The following is a 26,603-nucleotide window of genomic DNA, read 5'->3' on the forward strand; positions in this document are numbered from 1 at the left end:
TAGTGCTCTGCTGGACTCCTTCCAGTAATTCCTTGTCCTTAAACTGGGGAGCCCAGAACTGGATGCAGTACTCAACTCTCCATGTTGAACGAGTATTTCTTTTGGGGCAGCAAGGAGTAGAGATGAACAAAAGCAGTCAAAGCAACAATATATCCTCAATATGCATGCTGACATTTGCAATATTCCCATTGTTATTTGAAGTATACTATTAAAATAAGCTGCTGAGTTATCTTAGTGTGGTGTTTGCTAGTTACACGGTTTGTGTATACTATCATTTTTATTAAACCTCCTCTTGTTTATAAAGGACATTGAAATACTACTTAACAAGGAGAGAAGCAGAGGTAGATGATTATCAGTGGTAGGACCTAACTAAAGCAGCATGCTGACTTTAAGTTTACATCACATCTTTTGCACTACTCTGTCACGTATTAGCAAATGCTCTGATTCTAATTAGGCAAAAATAGAAATTAATACAATCAAATCAGATAATAGTTGTTAGTCCTGAGGGATATATAGATGATTTCAGGGGTGCTGATGATGTGGCTAGCATTGTGTGTGCATTCAAAATAGGTTTTGAAAACAGTGTTAACATAGCCAAAAATGGAGGCAGAGGGAGAGTGATGAGTAATTCAAGGTATGTGTGTCTGCTTCGTTTCTTCTCCCCACAGTCGTATTATTCCCTGACTTCCATGGAAGGTGAATATTAGTGTTCCCACTCTTTCAGTTACAATGCTGAGAAAAACAAGGCTTACATAGGTGAAATTAAGGCCAGTATTCCTCAGGAGGGTAAATATTCACTTTTCTCAGCTTTCCCAGGAGTTATTAAATCTACTTATGTTATAAGCCTAAATAAATTACCATGCAAAAATTTATTTTTGTCAGGCATGTAATTCATGGAGTACCAAAGTTTGTTTCATAAATGGAGCTGGGAACTGACCTGGATTCAAAAGGTTCAGTGGCACCCAAGAGGTAGGAAGCTCATTTTTTCTTTTAGTTGTCACTATATGACATGCTCCATATAAGAACATGTATTATGGTACCAAAATGGACGTGTATAAAACATGAAAAAAACCACAGATTATTCAGGATTTAATAGAGGTTTTAATCAATCAAGGCAAGAAATTCGATTTAAAGGTTTAGAAAATGAGATTTAACAAGTAGATATTTCAATCAATGACAAAGTTTTCATCCTTATATATACAGAGATAGAAAATTCATATATATATACGAAAACAAAAAATATTTCTGAACTATTTTATAAATAGCTAAAATACAAGAAGATAAAAATCCGTACTTCTGTGATATGTAACATATTCAGTTGCATATACAAATGAGGAAAGAACATTTTGCCTCTTGTCCTGTTTTACATTTCTTAAGAAAATGTAAATTCTTAACTCCTTATTGGTATATTTATGCGCTAGTTTGCCGAACTGAATTCCTGGTCTGAAGAGTTCAAGATGTAAATATGTAGATGCTTATGACAGTGAAAAGACTTATACAAAGTAAGTCAGGTCCACCAAAATAAACTTGGGAGTATGTAGATCAGAACTACCAGAAGGAAAAAACTGGTCGCTATTACTACATAATTAAAAATCTTTAGAGCAGTCTGTTTTTTCTACGGAATAAATACTGTTACTAGTACTTATAGAATAAAAATAAGATGGTAACTTCTTCCCACACCAAATTTTCTTGTCCATGTCTTTGTTATTAGGATGTGAATATCTGAACACTGTCACTGTTCTAGGTACAACACTAACCTTGTTTTCCAAAAGTTACTCTTTTCAAAATTTTTTTATATTTAAGAGAAGCCAAAAATGATTAGCATAAAACAATTATTTATCTCTTTGATGTTGTAAAAGGTGTTTGGTTGTATTGTTGAAAATGAATCCCTTGGGATGCTGTAATCTTCATAACTTCTCCATTTAGAGTATCATCTTCAATTATTGTTATCAGTCCCTCAGCAATTCTTGATGGGCTGCAAAAAAAAAAAAAAAAAAAAAATTCTTTCAAAATCATGGTGTAATAGAACATGTGAAAAGGACAAGAAACTAAATGTAAATCTGCCTACCCTGAACACTAAACAATCTGGTATTTGAACACATTTATTTTCAAGAAAAGCAGAGGTGGTATGAGTGTTTCAGGAGAGAAATTCAGTCTCCTCAGTCAGGACATACAACGTCAAGTGGCAACTTTACAAATCATCATTTGTTTGCTCTAGTTACTGCTAAATACCTGTGGATATCCAGCTGCCACTGGGCTTCCTATCAAAGTTTTCTCTGTCAGGGCAGTGGACAGAAGTAATCCTTACACAACCCTCTGCAGCGCTTTGCTGTTGATTTATCCTGTTTCTGTAGCATGATTGACATACAAATTAGTGTAAGGAGAGTTTTGTCACATGCAGTTTGCTTGTGGTCAATAGGTGTAATATATTTTATATATTAAAAAGTGTGGACAAAACAACACAATTGTACCATTTCCTTTGTGCAGAAGTATCTGAGCAGCTAATTGCTAGACACCAAGAAGGTGTTAAAAATATCACTTTATACTTGTCTTGTTCTCACACTCTTTTCTAGTTGTCTGCATTTGGCCTTTGTTGGCAATACCATAATGGGCTGGGTAACTCTGTGATCTAATCCATCATCATTGCTGCTGTGCTCTTACGAACTTAGTCCAGTTTTGTCAGTTCTTGGTCTGATTTGTGTCTTGGTTCACTTCCAAATTCTGCGGAAGTTCAATATAAATGATATACTCCATCTCACGACATGTTTGATTGAACAAATTTATGGAAGAACACCAAGGGTTATTAAAAACTAATACAGCATGTTTAACTTGAGAATTTGGTTTGCACTTTGCTGGAAAATGGGAACGCATAGAGGAAAACATCACTGTGTAGGTGATACTCTTAAAATAACCTTAAATATCTGCCATTGTTCATTCTATGTAGGATAACACTGACAGTCTTTCATCTGAGGCAGCATTTGCCTTTTATTTTAATTTTGCTGGAAGTGCTATTGTGTGTGCATGTTCTTCATTAATAAAAGGCAAAAAACCACTCCATCTGACTTACTCCATCACGCCATAGAACTGCATCATATTTTTGATCTCATCCTTATATGAATAATACTGTCCCATATTTTCTTCTTTATCTATTGACTGAAGAATTGGTGTGTTGACAAATCCTGGACAAATTGTGTTGAGTCTCACACCATAGTTTTCTATATTAGCAGCTAGCTAGAAAAGAAATAGAGTTAGACATTCATCATCAACATTTTAAAACAGTATCGTGAAAGACATTTTTCAAAGAATGAGGTTTACCACTAAGTAGTTTTCAGCCTTGCCTAGTAAGCAAATTTTGTTGCTACTGATTGTTTTGTTTCAACAACTAAGTTTGAAGCACATTTTCTCTAGTAATAGTACCAGATTACTAGAAAGAAATGTCCATTTTGCTGGGAGAACAATTCTACAAGAAATCAATACAGCTTCCTTGCAGCTGTTTTTTTTCCAAATAAGTTTGCTATTAGTGCTCTTGGCATGTCATTTACAGTATTCTAGGTTGATGACATAACTCATAAGCAAAAGCAAGTAAAAAATATCTCCAAATTTATGCTTCCAATCTTATAAGAACTTTCTTATTAAAAGAAAACGATCCGAAATCAAATAATGATTTAACTCCAAGATTGTATTTTCCTCCCTCGTGGCAACAGAAATAGGCTTTGGTCTCTACCCTTAGAACTGTAATGCTAAACCTTTCCAGCTGCTCTGTTGTACCTGCCAAGGGATGACTCTGTCACTGAGTATCTCCACAGGAAAGTCCCTGTGAACTCCAGGAAAGAGGCGGGAGTTTTTTCAGGAAGCGGTTCAGGAACATGGTGAAAGCAAGCAGCACAAACTGTTCTCGGAATGATAGGACCCTTCATTCATAGTGCTACCAATGCATGTGTGTAGCAAACAAGTCTGATCAGCATCCAGGCATTTGTTTAATGCTGGATGAACTTTCTTAGTGATGGCACCGAACTTATGAACTAAACATGAACTATCCAAGAATAACCATAGTTGTTCAACACTCGGTTCTATTTATTTTAACATTGAACAGGAATCCTTTCTGGTATTATGTAAATAATTTTTATTATATGGTAGCCTGCCCTTTTGGTCTGGAGAAGAAAAGAAACTGAAGTCCTAGATGTTTTGTATCACACCTGCCCAGTGTTAGGCTGTACTGCCTTTGCTGGTGAATATAGTGATTCGCTGTTGTTGTTATTCTTTTTCTCCTTGGTATTCTCATGTTCCACAGAGACAGTATTTCCTCTAATTTTCTAGCAGAAAATTTTTGAATTTTCTATTGAATTTTGCTATTTTTGAACTTAGATGGTGATGTTTATATTATCATGAGAAAACAAAAATGGAAAACCAGGTGTTAGGTTTGTGCTGTGGTTAATGTATTATATGCAACACTTATCCATACTATTCCATTTTGGTTAATCTGAAAAATAAGTTGGTAGAGTGGGGGGTGAGGGCATAAAGTATGGATAAACTACCCAAATTATTATTTCAGGTACTTTATTCTGGAAACTAGATTGGAAAGCTTATATAAGTAGACTGTCTTTAAATTTAGCCTATGAGAGTGTAATAATATTTGCTTCCTTCAAGTTATTTTATCTTCCTACTTGTTCAGTTTAACTAGAAACTTTTGGAGTCAGAGGTTAAGACATGCTATATGGCCAAGTAGCATCTAACACGTCCCATCCTGAATGTGTCATTTTGCATTTTCAACTTATTAAGAGTTGGTAAGAATAAATAATGGTAAACATTTTTCTGTTCAAGTAAATTTTTGTATACTTTAGTGCATATTTATCATTAAAAAAAGTAATCAACCTGACTTACAAATAAGGAAACCAAAATGTTAAATGACTGGGATGGAGTTATGAAAAATATTTTTAAAGCTTGGATAAGAATTTTACTTTTGAGCTCCTCCTACTGTCCTTTGCAACATCTTTCTTCCATGCTCACAGAATCTCAAATTGGTCACAAACACATACATGCCTTACTTATTCCATCTTTGGCTTCCCTTTGTGAAAGGATGGAATGTCCACTGCTCCAGACACTTTGTTTTCTTTAAAAAAATTAGTTCCAGTTGGGTGACAATAGAGAGAAAATATGAGAAACTTGACATGTTCCCAAGGAGCTGCTGATACTGTTTTCAAAAACACATACTTACTGCTATTGACCTTGTGAATCCAATTACACCATGCTTTGTAGCACAGTACACAGGTTGGAATGCAGCAGGCATGAGTCCTTTAAAATAAAAAGGTAGCTGAATGAAGATGGTGGGCACTCCTATTTATGATTACCTTAAATACACTTATAGGTCCATAATGTAAAAAATATGTGACAGAGTTATAGAGATGCAACAAATTAGATTAGTAAAAATTTGCAAATTGTATTTTGTAATCTGAGATAGGCTGAGAAAAGATATGAGATGCATAAAAATAAAAGGAGGAATAATAAGAGCAGTAAAAAAAGTACAACTTTTCCTCTTAAAAATTGTATCTATAAAGTATGACTTAAAATGGAGGACAGGATCTAGAAGAAAACATTCAAGGGTGAGAGTTTTGAGCCTTCTTCTATGAACCTGTAAAGTATTTAAAGTATATAAAGTATGTAGAGTATTTCAGATAAACTTTGATTGCTGACACTGGCTGCTGCTAGGTAAACTGGATGCCTGCAATCATTTACAGTGACTTCAGGGAGGAAGTTTGGGAAAATGTAAGGGAAACAGCAAAATCCATTTTGACTACTGTAACTGATTTAATATTATCTTTGTAATATATCAAAACATAAATATAATATCTGACTTTAATCCCTTGCTTCTGTGGAATAGAAACAGAACTCAGCCTCAGATAAAAACTTTTCCCCTAGACCTAATGTGAGAGATAAGAATGACCGTGCTTCACAGCCGGATGAAAAGCAGTCAGCCTATACATCTGCCTGGGCAATATGGTTACTGCTTATTTACTTGACAATGTACTTAGTACTATAACAAATACATACCTTTCACACAGTGGTTTTTGCTCAAATGAACAAGTATAAACAAAGTAATTCAGTCTTGATGCACCATCTGAGGCATTGTAAAGTTTATTTTACTTACAATACTGCTCTGGTAAAATTTCATAGATGATAGTTTTTCTAAAGAGATTTAAATGAAACAGGGAAGGCATTTTGCAATAAGCATATGGAAAAAGCACTAAGAAGTGAATGCAGGACCTCAGTGCATTGAGAGCGTAGAGATAAGTGAGTAAACACTGTGAATGGAATGATAAGATGAAGGTCTCAGATAATGAGCAGAAAGAAATGAAAGCAGATGTGGATAGGAAAGCTTATTGAAGCACTTTCCACATTGAAGTAGATTGGCTGAAAAGGATTTCATGGTATGGTAGCTCCTACAGTGGGACCTGTTCTGGAATAAAAAGCCAGGATGAAGATTTTTGGAAGGGAATCGGAAAAAGAGGTAACAATCCTGTGTATTATCATTGCTATCCTCCGTAAGGAAAAGGAGAAGCAAAAAGAAAAATTACTGTTAATATTGCGAACCTTTATGGTAGGAGTGGGAGAGCATAAAATCATGATTTATAGTAGACCAAGAAGAGAGAACAAAGGTTTTAGAGCAAAATTAAGAACTTAATTGTAGAAAGACTGAGTTTGATGGCAGAAAGCTGGTCAAAAAGAGACGACAGATCATGATTGTATATACATTTCTGCCCATTATGCCAACAATTTCCACTATTCAATGTCAGCTGAGCTGGAACATGTGGATGCTGTAGTTCCACATGAAAGCTAGGGTCTTGTGAATAGCAAACCATAGCCCATCCTAAAGGTAGAGGATAAAAACCGTCTGTGATCCTGAATGAAATATTGGAAAACTGGATTCTGATTTTGATGCACTAATGTTTGATTCTAATGGAAGTCACCCCAATTAACCTCTCAGATGTGTTTTTCTGTTCTTCATATTTTCATGGGAAATGAAGAACTTAACCTCGTGGCTGGTTGCTCTCTTGAACTTGTATTTATCTGCTTAACTTGGATAATGTGTTATGCTTCTGATTGAGAACCTGCTTCATGAGAAACAGTTCTTGTGTTGTCTCCTCTGGGTTGTGATCGCAACATTTTCTCTGTTTGGTGACCTTGGATGATCATCACCATTCTTCAAATAATTGGAAACTTTGGAGTATTAATACATTAGGAATATTATGATACTATTTTTTTAAACTCCTGAGTAGTTTTACTTCTTTTAAAGAAAAAAACAACCCCAATGAGGCTGCAGCTAACAGACATGCAAAAGACAAAATCTCCTGGGAAACACAGAGGGGGAATTTTATTTCTTTTTTAAACATAGTAAGAAAAATTATTTGTTACTTGAGAGAGAAGAGAAACAAAGTCAAGAAAAAAGTAAACAAAAGAAGGGCATAGCTCACAATAATGAAGGGAAATACAGTTCAAAGACTTACTTGAATGTCAAAAGACAGTAGGAATGACTAGGCAGGAAGGCAAGAATAAATAACCTTTTTTTTTTTTTAAATCAAAGCATTAAACCCAGTTCTTTTCTAACTGAAATTATTTTTGATAAAACGGAGAACCAAGAAGAAATCAGATTGACTCACTTTCAGCCAAAGCAGCGACAATGAAGACTATCTCTAGCATCCCTCACCCAAAATAGTGACAGTCCTGTCTCACTTTTGTTCCTGAGTTGGGTACTCAGAACCATGGTGTGGGATTTCCATCTCTGAGCCACTCCCCTGCCTCAGGGAGGTGGAACCTCTGGCTGTCGGCAGTGTGTCCTAGGTGCTCTGCTAGCATGTGTTTTGGGATGAACCACTGTGTGACACTGATCCTGCTCTGCCTGAGTATTTATTCAAGCAGTGAGCAAAGATGAGTTCATAGCATACTAGTTAAGGTATTCATTTGTTAGAAAATCTGGATTCTGTTTGCTGCTCCTGTGATTAGTTAATTATCTTATGCAAAGTGGAAAGATGAGGAAACAGGCTGGAGAACATTATACATAAAGCAAGGTGGAGAGGAATGGGAGGATGTTCAAATAGATGATGATGGGGCAGCATACTCCTGCAAAGCGATACAAGTGGTTTTCAATTTCTTTTAGCAAGGGGAGGCAACTGTGCCTAGATTTTCCTCTCTCTGGGTGTTGCTGCATCACTGAACAGTTACATGAAAGGGGACAGGGATCTTCCTTCTCCTCACAAACGACCTTCATCGAGTACTCGTTGGTGAATTGCAAATGATTTCCTGATGACTGAAGGTGCCCTTTGGTTTACCAAAACTAGATCAAGCAGACCAGCAGTAATTCTGTGCACCAGTGTTAACTGTGCTCTTTTTTGTTTTTCTCAGGTCCTGGCAGGCTGACCAAGACAGCTTTTGCCCCTGGTTATACTCTAGTCCCCTTGCTGTTAGAGTGTCAAGACCACTCTGTCATTTGAGAGGTGGTGTCAGGCTTCTCACTACAACTGCTTATTTATCATGGTCAATAGTTTTGAAATCCACATCTCGAGAAATTAGTCTTGGAGGTGGAGGATTGTATTAACAAGCTTGAATTTTATCAGTAAGCTTTGTTGAAACCACTGTTTCCTTTCAGTCCACTGAAGAGCTTTGATGAATAAAGAACTAAGCATTTTTTCCCCAGGTATGCTTTTCCACTGAAAACATAGCTTGAACAAGTCTCTTTCCTTGAATAAGATTTATTAGCTTTTAGATGACCTTTTCACTCTCTATTTTCTCCATGGGTGCACTGTTAGGCACCTTGAGACAAATGTAATTTCTGTTTGATAGTATCTTTAAGTTTCATTAATTCTTGGAATAGTATACTTCATGTTTGGGTGTGTGGCACAGAGAATGCAAGAACTGAAGTCTGTTTTCTAACATGGCTGTTGATTTCACGGAGGCTCATCAGAAAGCAGTGCTTCCACACTATGATTATGCAGTGATTAAGCTTTATTCTCAGTTATACTTAAGACAAATATATTCACTAATAAAGCATTTAAATATTCCATTAAAATATTTTAATTTTCTCTCACTAATGTAATAATCACAGTACCATGTGGCATCCTAAAACTCTAAATTTTCTTTCTTTATGAAAAAGATATGTGAAAATGTTTAAAGGTAAGTCTTGGCAAACCAATGGAACCTATTTAAAAGCAAGCCAAAAGTGTGTTCCTCCATATGTTGGGAAATAGTGCCAGAGTAATTTGTTTTCCTTTCTATATTAGGTTTGTTTTATAAAATATACTTATCAAAGCCTGTTGCAACACATAGAATACTTAAAAATAAATAACATCATAAGATTTAGCCATATTTATTTAAATTAAATGTATTTCCAAACCACATTACAGAAATTTTCTTTGTTGCCCTTAGGCAGAAGTATAGATAAAAAGTATGGAATATGCTTACAATGTTCTTTGAAGGCTAAAGCTTCTTTTGAAGAAGTAACTAGGGAAATGAGTTAGGCGACTGATGGTCGTACAGAGTGATGAGAGAACTGATTCTCTCATTCTTGAGAATAGGGAGGGAGTACAGTTACACTGCTGTGATCCGTGTCAAAACAGAGGAGACACAGAAATCCTAGCAAAAATTCTAAGCTGTGTCATGTCTAGGAAATTTTTTAACAGTAAACTGAAGTCTCGAGAGACTAGTTTCTAAATTTTCTAATCTCATTCCTGTGGATTCTGCTCAGGATCTTCTTTTTTTTACAGAGAGGAGAGAACAGAAGCTTTTTCATGATGCTGAACTGAAGGTGCCAGCTGTGCAGACATTTACACGTTTGCTCCACTGTATCACTCTGATAGTCTTGCCTTTATCCAGTGATGTTAACCAAATGCTCAGCTTTGTTCTTGTAATATATATATATACAGGATCAGGTCCTAAAGAAGCCTGTTTGCTGTGAGGAATACTTTAACTATTTCTTTTGGCTGAAGTTTTTTATAGGAGGAGGACAAACTGGCTGCTTGTGGAGCTTGAGGGCCTGAAGTTCAGTGTAATTAAGCCACTGATATGTCTGTACAGCAGAAAGGTATCCAGATACACTACACATTGAACAACCTCTCATAAAAAGCTAGCATGATCTGATACTAAAGATTTTACTAGTTTTTAAGCCCTCTACAAATACTTTGATTTCTTTTTTTTTTAAATCTGCTAGAATCCAGATAGATACAAAGTCAGTTTTACAGTATACTTTATTGAAAGTATGAAGGCTATCAAAACAAAAGTGCATGACACACATGAATACTCTTTTCTTCTTTGCTTAATAAAGTGTATAAGAACCAGCCACCAAAAGGTAAGAGACAATGCTAAGTTTAATAATGTAAATAATGTCAGGAGTTGAATTTAGTTTTGTATGCTTTTTCTGTTGCTTGTAACTATTCTGTTAAACAAAATTAGAATGAATGTACATAGCTTCCTACAGAAGAAATTTTAGAACGTTTTACCCTTTAAATTTGAAATTAAGTTTATTACAATACAAAAACCTGCAGCCATTGGCATTACCTGTTATGGGGGCAAGTTGACAGTAAAACACATTTCCTGTTATCTCAGTTGTTTAGCAGCATTACTTCCTCTTGATATGAATGCATAAATCCCATAAAATTAAGAAAGTTTTATAGCTTTGACATGCAGCGGATTAGGAGTCCAGTGCTTGCTACACGTCCTTACTTATTTCTCTCCCTTTCTTATTTAGTTCTGTCTTGCAGAGACACTAAAGAAAGGGAGATTTAATACTGGAAAGAAAGGGGGACACTCTGGCTTTCATCCAGCTGAATGAACACTTTAAGCATCCACTTCGTAAGAAGCATTTAAGTAGTTACGTGAGTGTTAGTAAATAAAAAGCAGTAAGGCTTGATTCTGTCCCTAGTTCAAATCTTCGGCAAAATTCCCATAGTGAAGAGCTGGAAACTAATTAGTGGGTAAAGCAAATATTATTGAATGTTACGTAAGCACTAAGTATAACTCTTCTTGCTGCTCAGCAAGACACAAGAATATTTACTGTCTGCAGAGTATATCTGATAAAATCTTATAGAGAACTTGGACAGGGGGGATCAAAACCACTCAAAAGTTTAATGATCAACAGAAGCTAGCTCTGAGAAAAGAAAACACTAGAAGAGAATGTTAAACAAGCCAGTGGCAGCTTGCCTTTTGTGTATGGAATAAACTGCAGGACTTAGACCTTCAGACTGGAAAGGAGAATTAGAGTCACAAAGCACAAATAGTAGTAAATAAATAAACAATAAAAATCACTGTATGTCAGCTTTTCTAAAGTGTTTTTTCTTTTGATCTTGGAAGCAATTGATGAATACAAACTATGTAACAAGAAACAAAGCAAAGAACACTTTGTTTTTGACAGTTTCTCACAATCATTATGGGAATCATAATGTTGATAAAGTTGAACAAACTTAAGTAAATAAATGCAAATTTTAATAAAATAATTAAAATGGCTCTTATAAGCTCTTACCAAACCAAGAAAAGCCAAGCTCTTAGGTCTGAAGATCAAAATAATTTTGTATTCGAGACTAATTCAAAACAGAATCAAACTACTTGGTACCGCTGCCCTTTCTTAAGCACTGCATGGGCATCTGCACTTCTGTGGAAATGTTTAATCTTTCACCTGTGTTGATGAACTCTTGTACTGCAGTAGCAGTTTCCTTTGGGTTAATTTGATCCCAACACAATGTCCGTCTGAGCCAATGGAGATGGACTTACTGGCCTCAGGAGACAATGTGTTAGGCAGTATTGCAAGTGCTGACTTAAAGGTACATGGAGACTTTTAATAGTGGATTCCTCATTCATTTGAGGCATGTGCATATATTAAGTCAGATCCTCAAGATCCACATGCGTTATGTCAATAGGGTGAACTGGACATCATCACAAAAGCCAAGGCTGACAGGAGAATTTAATAGTACTCAGGACATTCACACCTATTGAGCACTAATCCCCATTCACATGCAGAAATTATGGCCTCTGCTTCCTCACTGGCTCTTCTTTGTTTAAACACATAAGGATACCCCAGAATAAAATTACTATTGTTTGGTATTCTACATGGATACTGAAGAAAGCACCGACAATCCAAGTGTAAACCAGCATACGGATTATTTTTCCCAGACATTATGGCAGTAGCAAGAGAGAACAAACTTTTCAAGCAAACAGAGAGAATGCAAGCATTTCCCTACAATTTTTTGAGGAAGGGCTTCAGGTGACATTGTTCTCTATTTACCATTTCCTTTTCGGTTCTGCTTTTTTACTGTGAGCCCAGCCACTGCAACATGCATAGCTACAGAAAAGGGAAAAGGTTTCTACCTCAAAACTGAACAGCAATAACCCTGACTTGGAAAACATATGATTCTATTTTTATGCCAATAAAGTGAAATACAATTACAGCATAGATAAGTAGTGAGCAAAGAATGTGCTACCTTAAGCTCAGTGAAATATGAGTGTTAATTTTATGACTTCTCAAGCAGAGGTAGATCACATCTGAGGGCACTTGGAGCATGGACAGGGTTGGTGCGTGACAATCTTCATTAACACTGTAGTTACAGTCTAATCTTAAATATTCCTACAGCTGTTCTCCTATGGAGTTGAATGGAAGACCTGCTACTGCTTCCTTGCTTTCTGTGGAAAAAGATTCTCTGATTTTCCTTTTTAATGCCATATAAATAGTTTATAGTATAAAAAATAATCACATTTAATGTAACCCTGAATTCAAATTAGATCTATACATTAGACTTTGTTTCTTACACACAGTGTGGTGTAAATATTTCTTTAATTCAGCAGTGTTATTGAATAGTGTTGAATAAGCATAACGAATTGAGGCTAGTTAGGTTTTGCTCAATGTGTGGCAGTACTGAAACCTGAAAAAAACCTATTTACATAAAACTCAAGATTATCAAATATGAGACTGACAGGTTAGGAAAATTGCTAGGAAATTTTTTCTTTGAAGTGAGTTTTAAAAGGCAAATGGAAGTTGTGGTCCTTTGATATTACTTTGGTTGTTATGGTGAAAATCAGGTCAAAATGGGAATAAACAGGGGAGAGCCATAAGAAAGAAGAAGTGTGACTGATCAGTATGATTAATTTATTTTAGAAATGAACCAGTGAGTAGAAAGTATTTATACAGAAAATACTCTTACCTGCCAAAGATGAGATATTAATGATTACTCCTCCATCGCCTCCATTTCCTTTTCCCATGTACTCTAGGCCAAGGTAGGTTCCTCTAATCACAGATGTCTGATATAGAGGGGGAAAGGGATGTTCACATTAAAAAGATATTTCTTTTGTGGTCCTAAAATCTGAATCTTTCTTTAATTGTGGGGTCTAGAACCTGTATTTCTTTACCAGTGATCTTATTTATACTTGGAAGATTATTAACAGGGATGACATTCCACAGTAAAGCAGCTCAGTAACTTCAGAAGCACAATCGCAATGCATAGAAATAATAACAGATTAATTATGTTTCTTATTAAGATATCAATAATCAAACTAAAATATCACAATGTGAAATAAATGCTATGAAGGAATTGAAACCTAGAATAAGTAAATAATTTAAAGATGAAGAACACACTTTATCTGAGGATGTAAGTGGTGGATGAACTGATCGAGTTCCCAATGATTTTATTGAGATAAACTGCTCTACGTTATAAAAAATGTACAGACTGAATCTGGAGATAACACTAACACTTGTAACTCCATTTGGCTCAAAGCATGAGATCCCTTTTTAGGTCTGAGTTATATGCTACATTTCTGGTCCCAAGATATTAAAAATCCATATAATTTTCTGGCTGAAGTTACTGGAGTTTTACCATTCCTCTCAAAAAAAGGTTAACCCAAACAGACAAATACAAAGTATAAAAGCATTTGAAGAGGTGTGAAACACGCATGGTGTTATCATAATGTTAGCTGCAGCATGTGATTTTTTTTTTTAAGGAAGATCTTTTAGGAAGAAAATTTTACTGAGACCTGTATAAACTTGATCTGTTTTTGAATCCTTCTGCAGTCAGAACTTCTGCTGAGATTCATCTCGCCAGACTTCAGACATTTAAACTAAGATGCCTAAAGATACACTGAGCCTGTGGGTATCAGCCTCCCAAATGAATCACATGGTTGAGTCTTTCCCGGGGAGTAAGTCACTTTACCAGACTTTAACAAGTGCTAATAGAAAGGCAGCAGACAGTGCTGCTGGTGGGAGATATGAACTTTAGTGAAATGTTGCAATATTACTGCATTAGTGATGAGTTTCATAATTATTTACTGATTTTTGTTAGATCTCTCCATAGTCAGTTCACATTTGGTTTACGATTTCTACTTAAAATGAACACATGTATTGAGTTACTTTTCTTTTTCTGGAAATATTATTTCAGTTTTTAAATGAGAACTCTATTTCTATTTTATTACTGTTTATTGCTATTTATTTGACCCAGATTAATTAAGATGTTCAAAATATGAAGTGGCCCTACAAATATGTTCACATCCACACACAATTATTTCAATGAGAGTTTTGGTCAGGGAAGGTATACAGAATTGTGAATCATGGAAAAGGAAATCTCCCAAAGCAATAAAAAATGCACAGTAAAAAAAAAAAATAGTGTATAAAGTGTATATGATTAAAACCTAATGGATAGTGGGTAGGTGTACTGGAAAGAAAAAGCTTTCAAAATCAGAACATTAAGTATTTTTCTATCACTATCTAAATTCCCAAACCAAAATTGGAACAATTTGAAGACGTTTTACACTTTGTTTTTCATAGCTGATAGTTTGAGAGATACATGTTATAAAACATAAATTGTAAGTACTAATTCAAGTTCAGTCGCCCTTCGCACTTATTGGTTTTGACATGAATTAGATTTGGGAGACTTTGAGTCCTACTTTATTAATATTGCTTGTTTGTTGCCCAAGTAACATGAAATTAAGCTGCCCGTTGGCAGAGATAAAACTACTTGAGGCCTCATTATCAAGTTTCCTTTGGAATTTCAATAAAGACTCAGCTTTTTTTCATTTTCTATAGTTGCAGTGTTTTATGTGATATTTTTAATATCAATGTGTTTTCAGTATAACAATTTGCTGGAATAATGTAAAAAAATCACAAAATATGAATAGTTGAAAATTATGAAATAACATTTTACAGTCTTCTTAAACAAAAATTCCCATTAAAATGTGGTGGGGTTTTTTTTGTGTGTTTGTTTGTTTTGTGTTTGTTTGGGGTTTTTTGGTTGTTGTTGTTGGTTTTGTTTTGGTTTTTTTTTTCTCTCCTGGAAAGTTTTATCTTAAGTGACATACTTTTAAAAATGTTTTGATTAATATCAAAAGACTGTTACTGATTAACTTTTAACAGAAAATTTCCAAAGAACCATCTTCAGCTGCTTGTAAAATACCAAACTAAATGTGATTTCTCTCACATGTCCTGGAAAGTATTGTGCCAATACTCAAAGCATTTGCAGTTGTTGGAAGTATCATATCAGTAATCAGTAACTTATTTAACAAATCGTTAAATGGCAATTTAGGTATCAGTATCAAAATCAGAAACAAAACTTACAAAATCTGCTATTATTGACATTTCTATGTATTCCATGGCTGTATAGTTTCAATTGTATTGTTCTAAAAGAAATCATATATTGAAACTCTGATTCTAAGAAGATACCAAGTCTTCAATAGAGATCTAATTCTTTTTTTTCCTGGCATTAGGAACCAGTGTTAGCTAGTGTTGTACAATATTCTTGTATTCCAACATTACATCTGTAAGTCAATTTTCATACTTTGTATTTCATTTTAACTTGATCTGTTACAAAAGAAAAAAAAACGTTCTTCAATGATGGTGCCCAGAACATCATTAAATGTCATCCTTTGTAAGTGGCAATTGCTTTGGAAGTAATTTAGTACATAATGCTTTTTTCCTAGTGTTTCAAGGCAGATGTTCCAAGTCACACAGTTTCTTATATCTATTTAATAAGGTTTTCTTTGACACCACTTGCCTGACACTCCTTCTGTCTCCTTATGCATTTTAATATTTCATGCTGAGAAACTATATCTGCATTCCTTCAGAGCTGAAGATGACTACCTTATTGTTATCAAAGTGATAAGGCTATACGAATTCCTTTGAAATAACAAAATGGTAATCAGTAATCAGTCCTATCATTATATGTAGGTTTCTGAGCTAATCTAGTTCAGTACTAGCGATGCTGAACAAAAAACAAATGAAAGTGCCATTGACTTGTGGTTTCATAAAGCAGGTTAGCACAGAGCTGGAATTTGACCCACGATCATTTGACATTCATAATGTGATGTTGTATATTGATGGCTATCTATAAGGAAACATTTCAAAGTACTTTATGAACTGTGAAAAATGAACTTCAAAAGTCTGAAACTAAGTGCTGCCAGTGATATTTGTGGAAAATTATAGGATTTTACTGTTGGTCAGGGAGGTGGGACTGATTTTGTTTTTAATGCAGATTTTCTAGGAAGCAAACAGGTTGTAGCAAGCATGCAAGTCCCTTGGCAGTCCTACGTATAGGTTAGTTTACTTGCTACATGAAATGAAATTGCAGGCTCTTGAGTTTGAATTTCCATCTCAAACTGTGGAAAACAAGAAACCTAGGGAGGGAGAGGCATAAAGGAATGTGCAGCAGGATTTGTTCATTTTCTAGAAATCAGTAGCTTTTGTACAATATGGGAGTGATATACTGTATTTTAGTTTTTTACTGTGCAGTTGTCTTTACTTCCCCCTCCCCATATTCCTGAAGGACATAGGAATAGCATTGCATTTTGAGTAGTTGGTCTTAAGTAGGTCTTAGTTCAAAGAAATTTGCTTTTCATTGTACTTCAACATTGGTTACTTCAAAACTGTAAGCTAAGTCGTCCAATTACTTGCTGTGAAATTAAGGTAAGTCTGTGTCCTTTCTAGTGCAATATGAACAACAGAAATTATTATAATTATACTTACAGGCTTCGTTATGCATTTAGAGGATTGACCCTTGTGCCACTTACTTCAAGGTAAGTGGTATTTCTCACTTTTTGGTGGCCACATCTCTTCCTAGGCAGTCAGTCCTCTTTCTGACATCAAATTACACTGAAGAATAAGCAACTAAGCCATTGAACAACGGAGTTGGTGTATTTCTGGTTGTCTTAGAATGCAAGCTTGGTAAAGTAGTTACCTCTGCTATTTTATCTTCTACAGATAGCACTGTTTGTTTTGTTTTCTTTCTCCGTTGGTTGCATAAAGAATCAGTGCTTGCCTCTCTCTGTGCTGTGGGACCTGGTGGCAATTCCCAGCTGCTGAATCCAGCTATGTATCCTGGTAACATTATTTTGGGATGAAAGCTTAGTCCGTGTCATTTCTTCTGGTACACTGGGAAAGGAGAGCAAGGTGTATGGACCAGAAGCAGGTTGCAGCATACACCCAAGGGATCCCCTTCATGGCTTACACAATGGAACAACCTTGTGATCATGAAATCTTTGTTCCAAAAATAAATAAAATGAATAATTTCTGAAGTTCGCCTAGTTACCCTTCTAGTTTCTGCTGAGACATTAGTTGGCCTTTCGAGGAATAGTTCCTTATCAATGAATTGATATTCCAAGGTTTGCTAGTTGCTGGAACATTTGTTTCACCAAAAGCTATATTGAACGGAGCCACACATACATATAGAGTGTTGCATTCTTTTCTCTGTAGTATCAATCTAAGCATTTTGCAGGGACAAACTCTGAGTTAGGTAGACTTCATTTTAGAAGAAGAGTTTTCTAAATTCAGAGAAACTTGGTACTTTTGTCATTTATGGAAATAAATTATTCAAACCCATGAAAAATGTAAAAACTTGGAACTGTTGAGTACTGCCACATTTTGTCTGGTAATGAAAGATGAGACTGTCATGCACCTGAACAAATTTTATGTCTGTATTTCAATTCTGTTTCTTTGGCAACACTTAAATAACTGGATTGCATATGACTGTGTGTGGGTTTTTTGTTGTTATTGTGGGTTTTTTTTGTTATGGGTTATATTTGTTTGTTTGTTTTTGACATGCCCAAGTTATGGCCTGCAATTTAAAGTTTTGCCAGAACAATGTGCTAAAGTGTGCAAAATCATCACATAAACAGGAGATAATAGTGATTTTTCTGTCAAATTCTTTAATGAGTCTATTTAATTTTGGTTTGGAAATTGGTTTAAATATACCTACAAAATAATTTATTTGTTGGCTTAAGAAAACAATAAGATAGTCAAAATGTTATGTAAAGTGCTTCTGTACTTTTGATTCAGGCAATATTTAAAATGTAAGTGTATGTGATACCAATACTGCTACATTTAACTGTATACCGCAACCTATGTCGGTTTTCAGAAACCTCCGATATAAGCATATAAAAGGAACCTCTGAGTAAATTTTGGGATTCTCTTAGTGTAAAATGTGCTAAGTGAATTTGTAAAGGTAAAAGATACTGTCATTATAGCAGGCACTATAATTACAGTGGTTCCAGAAAGCCTATGTCATCAACACAAGATAAAATTAGGGAAGCTTCTTAGAACATCAAATTGTTTTTAACTGACATATATTCCAGGCTCATAAAAATGTGGGGACTTAAAGAGAAAAAATGTCCAATTTTTCTGGATTCCTCAGGCACGAGTTCTTACGAAGCTGGATGCAAGAAACACTGTTCTTGTCATGCTGGAGGATTGTAGGTAGGACTCTTGATAAGAATGTATGTGTCATATATCCTTCTGCTATTCTGTGCATGGGTATGTGTGTGTGGTGGACTGTGAAACTACACAGGTAATATCCATTTAAAATGGAACTCCTGTATGGTTGCCAATATCTTTTTTTGTATACCATAATAACAAGAGTGTACCTTTGTATAACAGTGAGTAGTTGAAGCTGCTATGGATCAACCTGATGTTGATCAAGTCAACACTATCAGCTTTGGAGTTTTGAGGTGAGGAATGGATGGCATTGTTGGAATACTTAACTAAAAAATTAATAGAGATATTAATAAAGTAATAAAAAGGTGGACACTGTTTAGCACAAAATATAGTGAAATGGTGGAAAGCACTGCAACAGAAATCTCTTTTTAGCAGATGATACTTCCCCCCCGCCATCCTTATCCAGCTCTCTTTTCTCACCCTCAGGAAACTGTAGTGGATACAAGTAGGAATTGCATTTTATTCCCTCCTTTTCCTTCTGAATTAAGTCTCACTCTTTGAACCTGCTTCTTCATTTCTGTTCCTTATGCTTTCTCAGGCAGTGTTGTCAGGGAACTTCCTTGCCTTCCTTTGAAAGTGTTCCCGAAGACCAACCTGTTCCGTGAATGTTTCAGCCATAAAGAACACACCCCATATGTTTGTTCTGATTTATCTTCTTGTGTACTGCTCTGCTTTTGCACTTTGTACTTTAAACTGGGGCAGGGTATATTTGTTGCATCAATATATAAATGATATCACTAAGTTGAAGACTGGCAAGTACAGGGGTATTTTCCTTTTTTTTTTTTTTTAAGTAGAAAATATGTGCATAATGTGTATCAAGATGTGTAGCCATAGAAGTTGCTCCTATTTCTTGGGGATAATACAAGGGATACTTAAAATGTCCTGTGTTGGGGAAAGAGAGACATTTTAAAATAATATATTTCATATATGCTTTGTATAAACTATAGAATCATCCTTTTTTTTTTTTTCACTTTTTTTAGGAGCAGTAGCTTCATAGATTTGTAAGACTTGGATTCCAGTTTTTTTATTGCTTGATAGAAAGAATAATAGGAGGAAGTTTTCAATGCCTGCTGTTTAAATATCTTGGCATTGACGAATTGTTTGGACATCACTCTAAGTTAAGTTATTTACCTGGACTTTAAATATCTTCAAGATTTGCTTATCAGAAATACCTTCATTTTTGGAATTAAATTTAAATGTGAAACACAGACAAATGTGTTTCTCACATGGACTTCAATTTTTCTGATGATGACTAAGTATCTGTGTTTGCAAATTTGACAGGTGGATGGCTGCCTACATTAATTTATATCCTGTGTTAAACCAGGCACAAATATAAAGAGAGAGAAATCATCTAGAATACAGCTAAAGTCTTATTTCAAATTCAATGGATCTGTATTAATAGATATTGATGATACATAACACTGAGGACATCACACTCCTGTTACTTCACAATGTGAAGTTTCCTGATGTCTAATTTGCCAGCGTACTTTAGAAATGAAAGAGGGAGGAAAAAATATGTGTAGTTAAATCTTAAAGATGCAAAGAAAAGGAAATTGAACAAATGTATTAATCTTACTGTGGAAATTTTCATGTGTGGTCTCAGGTCAGTCCCTTCCAAGAATAAGAAAATTTGACTTTGGATAGATATAAAAGATCAGAAAAATGTATTATTAAATGTAACTTTTTATTTCAAATACATATTTTCCCATTAATTTTTCTATAACTTGTCTCATGTACAGCTTGTGTTACTTGTGCTAAGGTTTTTTTGTTAATTCATTTTCATGGAGATGTTAGGATTCAAAGACTCGGGTACCTTTGTCCTTAAAACTTTTGACAAAAACAAGTCTCTACTTCTCTTATTCTGAGCTTATTTGTCACACTGACAAATTCCAAAGGGCTGCAGTCTTCCAGGCTTCCTTTTGCTACTTTCTTTGCAAATCTAGATTATAACACTTTGTAAGCATGGTCATAGGGGTGACTTGCTGAATCACCATTGAATTAGAATTTCACAGGTGGTAAAATACAAGCTGGTCAGAATTTTGTTAACCCAGAAAGCTGGTCTTTCCTTTGGAGTTTAGACCTCCTAACAGTGTAGTCTAAATTAGAGACCACAATATGTTTCTCAGTGAAATCATCCAGAGATACCAGATAATAAAGAAGTGGTAATAGTATGTTTGAAAATAAATTTTACAGGCTTGTTGAATGTACTGGGTTTTAGCAAGTAAGTGCTCTGAAGTGGTGTGCTTCTATCAGTGATGGTAGTGAAATGGCCTATATTAAAATGTACTTGTTTCATTGATGAAGGACATGTGGAGGTCTTGGTTGAACAAGTTCTCTTGTAATACCAACAAATGACACCTTATTCTCTAATGCAGGCCAGCTGAGTCTCGCAACTAACTAAAATGTTCTAGAACATTCATATGAACAGACTGGCCTCCTGTAGATGCAGCTCTACTGCTTTGGGCACCAAATTGCTAGACTTACCTGGGATTGCATTGGGTTTTATAGAAAGAGAATGTTGTCTGGTGCTAGCCTGAGTACCTCTACACAACTTCAAAGACCCAGCACACATACATTGATTGGTTAGTACATATGCAGTTACATGGTTATTGTTTCAATAGCTGTGTTTACCAAACCAATAATTCATGTGCTGTCATATGGCACACTCTGTACAAGCCAAGGGCTGTTAAGTGTGTTCCAGCATTAAATTTTGAAGTATGAACTTTTGAAAGGAGATAATGCTTACCAAGTTAATTTGTATAGTGCTTTCCCAGTCCTTCTCATTGTTCACTCCAGCATTATTAACCACAATATCTAGCCTTCCAAAATGCTCTATTACTTTTTTGAAAGCACCTATAGTAAGAGGCAAGGGTGAAAGTAAGATATAAAAATACAATGCATGCATACAAATTTTATTAGTCTACCAAAATATCTTCACTGTTTTAACCACTAATGAGCAACTTGAAATTTAATTCTTTATCTAACCATTCACCAATATTATACATATTCAGGAAAACTGAGAGGATTAAGATACAATAGTCACCTTTTAATTTGGTTTTATAATGCCTGATAATGAAAGTTCTTAACACCTATACATTTTGTATTTAATAGGATGTTTGGCACCCTAACTATATATATTTAGCATTTATAGCTTAATTTGTAACAGTGTGATATAGCTGGTGAATTCAAGATTTGGCACCATCTATTTTAAATTAAAAATGAAATCTTCATGTGTTCAGAACAATTTTCAGATTTTAACCTAAGAACACAATTCTTATTCAGTGACATAACTAATACAAATGTTTCAACTACGAATAATTCATCATAATTCTTGTTTAAATGTATCCATTTGTGAATAAACTGTTATACATCTTACTTGTCAGGTAACTTTACTAAGGTATTTCTCAAATTCAAATCTTCTTCCTTCCGTTGATAAAAATAGTGTTCTGTCTTCCGAAGAATTTCAAAATAAAGAACTGGAAAACTTCCACAATGACATTGTGTTCTCCCAGGTGACAGTGTTCTAACTAAGATAAAAGATGTGTATGTAAAACCATGATGATGTCATAGTGATGAGCAAACTCAGCTGGCTCTGCTTTGACAGGATAGTTGGATGAGATGACCTCCAGATGTTCATTCCAGACTAAGATTTTCCACGACTGCAGATGTTATCTGACATATATATGTATAGCTTGTTTGTTTTTTCCCTCCAAATATTGTTCTTCCTCATTAAATATTTATTGTTATGTAAACCAAGACACCACCCCTCAATATTATTTTAAAAAACATTGTTTGGTGACTGACTGAAAATTTAGAGTATTTTGGGTACACTGAAATCATGCTTGACAGGTCTTAATGAAACCACTTCAACCAAAAAGTGATCCCAGGACCATCACAATTCTCTGATCTTTAGTCTTTGGCTATTAGTGCCAATCAGGAGCATAGCAGCAGCTTTGAGATCTACCTTTTTTTTGCAGCAGTTGCAGGGGTTTACAAACTTTTTTTCTTGCACCAGATGGTCAGTACTGTTACAGCCTTTTCTTTGCCTGAATGCTGTAGGTCCATCACAGTCATCATCTTGTCATCAGAACAAGAGCTGGGTAGCTGATGGGAAGGGGTTTATTTGTCCAGCTGCCTCTATTCTACAGATTTTTCTAATATTCTTATTCCATATCCAAATTTTATTTTAATATTACCAAAGCCATTATTTTTGGCCATCTGCCTTTCTGGCTTTTGTTACGTTTGTTGCTAATTCATTCTCTGGTTTCTCAACTTAACTCTTCAATCACTTCTCATCATTCCAATTCTGCATCAGCAAGCACAAAGGAAAAGGTTTGGCTTTACTAGGAGCAGAACTGATTACCTACCTGAGTTTCAATGAGAAAAATAAATACAATTTGGGTCCTCAATTAGCTTCCACATTTCAGAGGCTCGGTCTCCAATCCTCTTTTAAGCCTTCTCTAAGTAGCATCTTTCACCAACCTTATTCTTAATAGAATCTTTTGCCTTCAAAAACCACCATGGATAATAGGATTTTTGCCAATTATTTGTTTATGAAATTCACGCAGTCCTGACTAATTGTAGTTTTCTAGTTTACACATTGAGAAAAGAGCTAAATGCTTTTCAGCTGTTTGCATATCTATGTTAAAAAAGAGTGATTACCAAATTTGGAATATTTCTGGTAAAAGTTTACCTGCCTACAGTAATCCCACGTATTACCTACCCACAAAAAGAAGAATCTCATTATAAATTGTTAACAAAGTTATCACCCACAGAGTGTAAACTGACTTGTTCTTCCCTTTTTGAATGTAGAATAATTCTCTGTTTACATTGCACACTTGTTAGTGCTTAAAAATTAAAAGCAGATGATCATAAAAAAATTGAATGAAGAAAAATGAAAAATGAAGAGGAGGATCCATTTTAAAGAAAAGGTAAGAAAAACAGTGGAAAGTAAGTATAAACACCAGTTATATATGAACTTCCTAAATATTCATGAAAAGCAAAAGTAAACGTATGGTGATTTTTCAAAAGTGGGACAAGATAGGAGGTTTTTGTGGAGGACTGTGTGAAAGAGCTACCAGAGAAAAAAGCACAGGCAAGACATGAAAGTATATTAAGCAGCTGATTTCCTACTCATAAGCTTTATGTACCTACAGATAGTAGTTCTAGGACTGTGACTTATTTCATACCAAAAAGGCTAAAGTTAAAATAAGAGGAACTTCACGCCCATGACCTTTAACATAAAAAGCAAGTACAGGACTTGACATATACACTAAGAACTTTAAACACTAGGAGTGAAATTAATCTAAGTTTATGAAGTGGTAGCTTGCAATTACAAGTGAAAAAATAGGAAAATAAAGCAGAAAAAGAAAAAAACCCACAGCAACAACCACCCACTAAAAAATATCCCAGAAACCCCAAAGGATTGTAAGACATGATTGCAAATTTACACTAATAAACCTGCAGCATGAATAATGCAGTATCAGAGAAGCATAAGCAGCAGTTTCCCATTCTTGCTCCTTCTGAGAGCCCATTCTGATCCTACTCGAATTGCTCTTTTCCTATGAACTTGGTTCAAAAACCTCCCTTGTTGCCCTGTCCTGCTCACTCCAGTTACCAGTGCATACCCTGTTGGTCCTGCACAATCCTGGCGCTGAAGAGAGGAGGAAACCACACTGGGGTAACACTCATGCTGCAGCACATGCTATTCCTACCCCTTGGATGCTTTTTCTTGCTCCCGGGTTACTCCTCCCACTTGGAGAAAAAGTCAATAATCAACCTAGCTGATAAAAATCTTTGTTTGCTGATTAGAGCAACTCTCAAATTTAAAGTCCAGCATCTCACAGACAGACAATGTAAATGTTTGGAATTAGACATAATCATGCTAGCTCGAAGCAGTGAACAATGTTGCTGAATTCTGGACTAGCTGCCATGTTTTCTGAAAGAGGAATGGATATGCTCAATCACCACTGTTGAGAAAGTGGTCAGTAAAGTGTTGTGAACAAAAACAGAACTAAAAATGTCCACATCCAGCCTGACATAAATGAATCTGGGGAAAGGGCACTAACAAAAGTAATGTCCAAATCTGAACTGGAGTCACTACCTACGAATGTATCTCTTTAATAATGAAACTTTGATGAAGTGATGTGTCTGTTAAGAAATATTGTGAAAGGTACATCAACATTATATGATACTCTAAGAACTCAGTAGGGAACATGATTTATTAACTAAGTGAAAACATAAATGCAAATCATACACGAGGGAATCTCCTTGCCATTCTCTGCATCTACAAAATGTGTGCGAAATGTTATCAACCTAGGTTTAACACCACGATAAAGCAGTGTGCCATCTTTTGCCAATTCTGCTTGCAGCGACAGCAGCACACGTTGAAACTATGTGTGCTGTATGGAAAGAGCACTGCAACCCAGAGCAGAATTCACTCCTGTGCTGAGAGAAGGCAACTTGGAATCTGCACTGAAGCCTCATAAAAAGCAAGTCCGTGCTTTAAAGTTTATATATATTACTCATAAAACAACAATTATCTTCTGCAGAGGCTTTCATGCAAAAATATAACACACAGTGCTCAGTGGAAATTATTTCTTTGGCTTTTCTTTACGATGTGCCAAGTAACGCGGTGAAATAGACATGTGCTGGTAGTAATATTTCACATCTGCAGGTTCAGAAACAAATCCTTTTTGAGTCACTGTCAGAAGTGATTGGGAGTAGGCTGTCCTCCAGAAACCTTAATTGCACACGTATTGGTGCAGCAGCCCGGGCTCGCTCAGGTTGCTGCATGTTAAGCCGGAGCTCAGTGCTGGCGGTTTCCTTCTTACCTCTCAGCTGCTCCTGGTCCGTAACGTCGCACTGGATGAACACCGTCCTCTGCCCTTCGAACTGCTCGTCCAGGGCTGCCTTGCTCTCCTGCCCGGCCTCGGAGTTGCGGTCCAGCAGGGCTACCTGGACGGGGAGGGAGGAAGAGGCTGAGCGGCGGAGGGACAGACAGACGGACGGCTCCCAAGCCGAGCCCAGGGGGCTGCCGCCGCCCCGCGCCGGCGGGCAGGGGCCGGAGGGGAGAGGCGGGAGGCGGAGGGGGCGCTTCCCGGGCTTACCTTCGCACCCTTGCCCAGCAGCGCCTGGACGAAAGCCCTGCCGATGCCCTGCGCCCCGCCGGTGACCAGAGCCACCTTCCCATTGACATGCATGGTGGCCGCGCTGCTGCCGCCAGCCCCTCGCCCGCCGAGCCGGAGCAACCTAGCGCGGTGTCACCTGCCCGGTTTCCTCCCTCCTTCCTTCGCTCCCTCCCTCCTGCCCTCCCTCCTTCCCTCCTCCTCCTCCTGCCGCCGCCGCGGCTCATTTCCCCCCGCTCCCCTCTCCTGTGCCCGAGAGCCTCCCGGAGCTGCCTGGGCGGGGGGGAGCAGGGGCGGGGTAGGTCACTAAATCGTTATCCCGAGTGCCTGGACGAACCCCAGCGATCAAGGGCCAGCGAGGACACCAGCTTCATCCCCTCTCCAGCACCCCCCCGGGCCTTCTGGCGAGGACCGGCCCTCTCCCGGCGACACCCAGGGAAGGGGCCCTGGGGCAGGTACAGCTCCCCTCAGAGGGGAGGAAGGGTCTTTGCGCCTCCATAAATCGCGTGAGAAGCCGCTACAAACTTTGATAAGGGCTCTTGGCAGCTCCCAAGGCTTTGTGCGTTTTGCTTGGCCCAAGCTGTGTGAGCAGCGGGGTGAGAAATTGAAAGAAAGTTCAGGCTCGGAAAAAACAAACAGAGAGTATTTTTCACACTTCAGAATACCCCACCAGACTCTTCTCTCTTATTCTGCTAGTAAGTAGAATCTGTTTGTATCAAAAAGCAGCCATTAAACATAATGGATATTAGACA

General features: G+C 36.5%; 1 protein-coding gene across 1 annotated transcript; it reads right to left on the reverse strand.

Moving 5' to 3' along the window:
* Positions 1 to 1,294: 1,294 nt before the first annotated feature.
* HPGD (15-hydroxyprostaglandin dehydrogenase) lies at positions 1,295 to 25,994 on the reverse strand. The gene is made up of 7 exons (XM_065634439.1): positions 25,834 to 25,994; positions 25,558 to 25,681; positions 21,471 to 21,577; positions 13,179 to 13,275; positions 5,216 to 5,292; positions 3,068 to 3,231; positions 1,295 to 1,975 (listed from the first exon to the last, which is right to left on the reverse strand). The coding sequence occupies exons 1-7, from the start codon at positions 25,924 to 25,926 to the stop codon at positions 1,837 to 1,839; spliced, it is 801 nt and encodes a 266-aa protein (XP_065490511.1). The 5' UTR covers positions 25,927 to 25,994; the 3' UTR covers positions 1,295 to 1,836.
* Positions 25,995 to 26,603: the final 609 nt, after the last annotated feature.

This window comes from Caloenas nicobarica, chromosome 4 (genome assembly GCF_036013445.1).
Source record: "Caloenas nicobarica isolate bCalNic1 chromosome 4, bCalNic1.hap1, whole genome shotgun sequence".
NCBI lineage: Eukaryota > Metazoa > Chordata > Aves > Columbiformes > Columbidae > Caloenas > Caloenas nicobarica.

Bases quoted from the DNA above. Each gene is read 5' to 3' on its own strand.
- HPGD (XM_065634439.1), bottom strand. From the start codon at position 25,926: ATGCATGTCAATGGGAAGGTGGCTCTGGTCACCGGCGGGGCGCAGGGC. The intron at 13,276-21,470 runs GTAAGCATTATC...CCTCTATATCAG, and splicing joins GCACTATACAAATTAACTTG to ACATCTGTGATTAGAGGAAC. The intron at 5,293-13,178 runs GTAAGAGTATTT...TTTATTTTAAAG, and splicing joins TAATATCTCATCTTTGGCAG to GACTCATGCCTGCTGCATTC.